The following is a 6,000-nucleotide window of genomic DNA, read 5'->3' on the forward strand; positions in this document are numbered from 1 at the left end:
TGATCATAACAAAATTAAGTATTTATTAAGTATTAAGTATTTATAGTTAAGTATGATATAAGTCTGTAACAGGCATAGGCTAAATACTACTTTCGCCTTGTCCAGTTCTACTAAATCATTCCAAAGACCGACTCCTGTCGACAAGAGACGCACGTTTGGTAACAGGAACGCTTTCCTGGTTTTCCAGCGCTAATTTTTCTCTTAAATAAGTCTATTGTTTTCATTATACACAATACTAAACAATTTATACATTATCATAATATCTGGCTGACATACGATGACTCACTCGTAGAGAACATTTAAGCAGACGAGCTGTGTTCTACGTTTAGTTAAACGTTTTGCTGCCCTCCCCGACCATTCTGTTACAACTGAGCTAACAATATATTATGATTCTCTGCTCTTTTAGGGAGGAATTTCGACAAGGACGGTCTACTCCGCGAATGGTTCTCCGAACACTCCATTGAAGCATTCAATAAAAAGAAGCAATGCTTAATCGATCAGTACTCAAACTTTAGTGAAACGATTGAAGGAGAAAAGGTTTACGTGAGTGACTATTCTCTGTTTTCCTTCTTTTATCACTAATGCGTGTAATCACAATACAATAACGCACCAATGTGTGTAATCATAAAATTACTTGAATTGAATCATCGACGTGTACATTGTATAAATTGACATTTTCTGTTATATTACAGAAAAGAATTTTGATAAAAGATATGAAATTATGTTGAAAAAAATGAATAAAACAAAAGACAAAACAAAAAGTATAATTAGTCTCGTTCTGCTATTAATATGATGTTAGTTGATGAAATCATTCCACTTTGTGTGTTTTATGTGATATTGTCACTATACAAAGCATCTATATGCCTCTTAGTTCTTACTATGATGTTATCTCTAACCCTAATATATCATTGTGGTAGAACGATCCCACATACCGGTACTTAATGTAAGGCCTCAAACACATGATGTTGGTGCCCGCTTGCGACTTCAATGTGATTCATTTCCATATCAACGTTACTAGGAAGCACTACAAAAAAAAAAACTTTAATCCTATCAACCATTTCCCCCGCAGCTTAATGGCATTCTCACACAGGGGGAAAACATTGCGGACAACGGCGGACTCAAAGAAGCATATCTGGTAAGGCGCCCCCTGTCGTTTACGGCAGCGGAGATAATCAGAAAACGGTCATTTTGCAGGCAACTGTAATATTTTTCTTTCACATAATAATTCTGCAACTCTAACTAAGTTTGTTTGAGCTGAGTGTATAGACGCATATCACGGCAAAATGAAATATTTGTGTGTGCATTATGTGTGTGTGTGTGTTTTTTTTTTATACTTAACTTCACAATAAGAATGTTTGAGAGATATACTAACCCCCGGCATTTGCTTTTGAATATGGATATTATGATTATATATGCATTTATTCTAAAAATCTATAAACTGTAGTTGAATTTTTTTCTCAACAGCTTATACGTTGTATTACTAACCACGTCCCTGAATGTCTATTATATTATACAATTATCGTTACTATGTATCTTTAAGTAGCTTTAAAATTGACGGAAGTATGATATAAATCGTCCTTGAGCACTACTTTTATCTTGTGTCTCTGATATTGATGCATGTAAACACTACGAAGAAATGATATCAATAGGGCGATGAAGAAAATAACAGGGATGATGTTAAACGTAACCACAAGAATTAATCTGGTACGGTAGTAGATGGTGAATCTCCCTCATGCCATGATTGAACCCCGCCTTGCCGTGAGCGTTGATGAGGTCAAAAAGATACATCATGAATTGAATTAGGATGGACATGATAATCAGACCACCTCCACCACGGCCTCGGCGCAATTCACAACACTATAATAGCATGAATGCCACGAACTGACAGCTTAGGTTATAGTTGAGACCATTTCGACCACTTCGTATAACGAATGAATAAGCCAGTTCACAGTTCCCATCTGAGCATGTGCAGATAAAGGTCATTGCAGACCTAATCTTGAAATGAATTTGCAACTGAGGTATTCAAAACCTAGATAGGGCTTCATGACTACCTACTGTGTTATAAATGAACCAGGTGCAGATTGGTATTTGCAGGTGAATGTGCATTCTTTTCAGCAACATTGACAAAAGCCATTCATGCAGCTCTGACATGTAAATTACTTCCTGCATGGCTGTTTAACGCTCTTCTTGAAGACTATTCCATGTTTTACAAAGTCTGTGGTTGGAGAGGTCATTTGAGACTAGTGCTAATTGTGAACTGGCTTATTCATTCCCGCTATTTGCGCGTCGTTATCTCGAACACCTGCAAAGGGCGTCGGCACCCTCCCCATTTACCGTCTATGTCCATCTAATCTTTCTTCAATCATGCTAAACATTTCACACCAAATCCACTTTTTTTCGGTTCCTCCTCTATACCATTGCTTCTAATACCTGCACATAATTCGCTCTATCCCCTGCCCATTTGAATGCGCAGATGTACGTGGAGAGAGAAAAATACGTTCGGTTTTTCATTGTATGTTTGTTCTCTCTCTCCCTTTCTCTCCCCTCTCTCTGCCTGTTTATACATTGCCCTTTTTTTCTCTCACTCCGTTGTATAAACATATAGATATAGATAGATATATAAATAGATAGATAGACGAATAGATAGATAGATATATCATACATTTATATTCAGTAATTGTACACACCCTTACTTCAGTGTCGCTTGATCCCTGGACTGCGTTACCTGAGATATTTGGCGCCAAACCACTTAACTCAATGCTAACTGGCATCAGATTATGGTCTTAAGTTATTTGTCTGTCAAGGTTAATTCAACAGGTCATGAAATCTGCATCAGCGACATGCAAGGACGCGAATCTCTTGGATTATGTTACCCCTCAGAGCACCGCGCCAACGTGCACGCACACGAAATTTTACGGCTGCACTGAGCAGATTTGACAAAACAAAAATCACACCTACCGCAATTTGCCCATTTCGGTACCCCGATGTGAAATAAAGCACGACAGATCAGTAACGGCCTCGAATGCCTGGCTACCCTGCGATTCATGTACTCTATAATCCTATTCCAGAATCACCTTCATGAGATCTTTTAATCATTCATACTTGCTGGAAGCTCGGATTCAGACAAAATGAATGAGATGGAGCGATCTGCTTCAACAACAATGGCACTTCGGCGAGATGCACATAGAATAATAATAACTCGGCGGAAATGAATGTAATGGATGAGAGATTTAATGTAGCAGTCGTCATTGTCGACAGATCCATATGAACTCCAAGTGAAGTTACTGTGTTCACCAAAGCTGCAATACTGATTCTATCGAAATTAAACAAATTACATATATATTATACTTTTCCCTTTAATCAGGCTTTCAGCCTGTATTGGCCTTTACCAGGATCTACCAAGAGAACACACATTGCAATAATAGCATTGATAGCATAATGTACCATGATATGATAAGTGCAATATTATATAATTGTTGTTTATAATTGTTATATAATGTTGTTGTTTTTTTTTTGCAATTATATTTTTTTCTCTATGAGGGGACTGTAATATTGTTTATGCATTTACCACAGTGACGTAACAGTTTATATTTGTATATTCTGTTGAGAATTTACCTGTATCTCTTTTACAATGTTATTCTGTTCATCGCATTGTGGTACTGATTTCATGACGTCTGTGCATATGAGCCTTTCTTTGTATTTCTAATTATTTGTTTGTTGGAAGTGAAATAAATCAACTTGAATATAATTTGATAAATTGTGATTTGATATGATTTATCTTGGCACATTGGACAATAAGATTATGTAATGCGTTTTCTTGGTAGATGCTGATGAAGGCTATGCGATTGCATTTTGTTGCATTATATGTATATATACTTTTTTTAATACTATGTCTATGTGTGTCTGCGTACATGCTTTTGTACTCATGTATGTGTATTTACCTCATGCTGTCAGGCCTACAGGAGACTGATAAAACGCCAGGGAGCTGAGGAGCCAGTACTACCCGGACTGGGCTTGACCAATAACCAGCTCTTCTTCCTCAACTTCGGCCAGATCTGGTGCAGCATGTATCGGCCGGAGTCGCTGAAGGAGAAGCTAACGGGGAGCGCCCATCCGCCAGAGCATGTCAGGTAAAACAAAAACAAAAAAGAGATAATCTATTATACAGTATTATGATAGTGGGAGATTGTTACGTCTCACCCTCTCTTTCCTGCACATACCCTTGCTGATTATTCGAAAAGACCCCAGTCGATGTGAACAATTAAAAACACATTTCTGATACAATACTACTGCTACTACTACTGCTAATATTACTTCTATTGCCATTTGTACCACTACTGCTGCTACTGCTACTACTTCTATTAATACCATTACCACTACTACTACTACTACTACTACTACTACTACTATTACTACTACTACTACTACTATTGCTTATACTACTACTCCTACTTCAACAACAATTACTACTACTGCTACTATTACTATTACTATTACTATTACTATTACTCCTACTACTACTACTACTACTACTACTACTACTACTAATCCTACACCTACTATTACTACTACTATATTAAAATAAGATTGACAATAGAAATCAAAATAATCCCGATGTAGACTCTTCATTGGTTGCACTACACTCGCAAAGGGACCATGAGCAGAGTCGTATCCCCCGACCACAGTGCTAATTCGTGTTTGATCATTTTACGCAATGTCTTGAAAACTTTAGACTGAAATACATTTTCCATAACATTCATGTAATTCAAACTATGCCGATTGACACATTCTTTTTTTTTTTCATGTGATATAGATTTGGAAACGGTCAATACCAGGAGTAGATATTACACAATTTATCTGATCTATCTATCTTCCTTAAATCAGAGCAATTGATCAGGAAAAAATACCGAGTTAGAAGGACTATTAAGGCAACATACCGTCTAAAGTAAAAGAAGTTAAGAACAACAGCAAAAGAGTACAACGTGAGTCTTTAGTTTCTCCCAAGACTGTTTAATGTTTAAGATGCATTCGTGTCAAAAAGGGAGTGTATTATTCTTTCTGTGCGTTCGTCATTTCTCACAGAGTTATAGGCGCCATTACGAACTCGTACCACTTCGCCAAGGCGTACGGATGCCAAGTTGGATCACCAATGAACCCCAAGAATAAGTGCAAGCTATGGTAGTAATCGAAAGAGCACTTACCTAGAGAGATAGAGAGGGAGGGAGGGAGAGAGAGGTAAAGCGTAGCCGTGCTCGGAGATGGCGCCAGTGATTCCACCAGCCCATCCCAATCATGCCGACGCCACGAAGACCACGCCCAGATCTTGGTCCGAATTGTACGAGGATAGTACTCTCTCCGCATATCTGACGCAATTCTTTGCTCGGTGAAATTATGCATATTTCTTTTTCTTTTTCTGCCACATACTCTTAGTGTAATTTCGAAAGGGTTCCTTGTCCAAGTCACATTCATGACGTTGCACGTGTTTATGTTGTTAAGAAATGTTGTTATCTCTATAAACACATTAGTAGAAATAAAGACATTAGTAAGACATGTCAACCCCTAATCAAACTGCAGCATTTTATTGATAAAAGACGAGGGCATAATCAAATAGACATTTGAGACATATCCCTTTCCCAGTCAAAATGAAAGGAAAATGTCTCACGGAATGTATGACTCCTCACAATCTATTCTAACACCTTTTTTGTACATGCGTTCATTTGTCTAAACATAGGAAAATATTACTTCAGTGGCATAGTGGCATAGTGGATAAGACTCCCGACTCCCAATCGGAGGACCCGAGTTCGAGTCCCGCCCAGTGCTTACGTCCTTGGACAAGATGTTTTTACCCACCATGTCCCTCTCAACCCAGGTGTGTAAATGGGTACCTGGCAACGCTAGGGTAATAATAAGGGCAGGGCCCTTTGGTAGAGCAGTGGCAACACTGAAAAGGCTACCCTCGATGAATAAGACATTATTATTATTATTATTATTATTATTATT

The 6,000-nt window shown here is 37.9% G+C and overlaps 1 protein-coding gene across 1 annotated transcript in view; it reads left to right on the forward strand.

The window, feature by feature from the left end:
- LOC139727018 (neprilysin-1-like) overlaps nucleotides 1-5,182 on the forward strand; it is a 54,344-nt gene extending 49,162 nt beyond the window's left edge. Inside the window, exons 17-20 of the mRNA XM_071638000.1 lie at nucleotides 407-543; nucleotides 1,070-1,135; nucleotides 3,955-4,130; nucleotides 5,083-5,182. Coding sequence (XP_071494101.1) covers nucleotides 407-543; nucleotides 1,070-1,135; nucleotides 3,955-4,130; nucleotides 5,083-5,182 — 479 coding nt within the window. The remainder of the gene's footprint in view (nucleotides 1-406; nucleotides 544-1,069; nucleotides 1,136-3,954; nucleotides 4,131-5,082) is intronic.
- The last annotated feature ends 818 nt before the right edge of the window (nucleotides 5,183-6,000 follow it).

This window comes from Diadema antillarum, unplaced genomic scaffold, assembly GCF_040938485.1.
Source record: "Diadema antillarum isolate AM-2024a unplaced genomic scaffold, OU_Dant_1.0 seq00000112_RagTag, whole genome shotgun sequence".
In the NCBI taxonomy this organism is placed as follows: Eukaryota; Metazoa; Echinodermata; class Echinoidea; order Diadematoida; family Diadematidae; genus Diadema; species Diadema antillarum.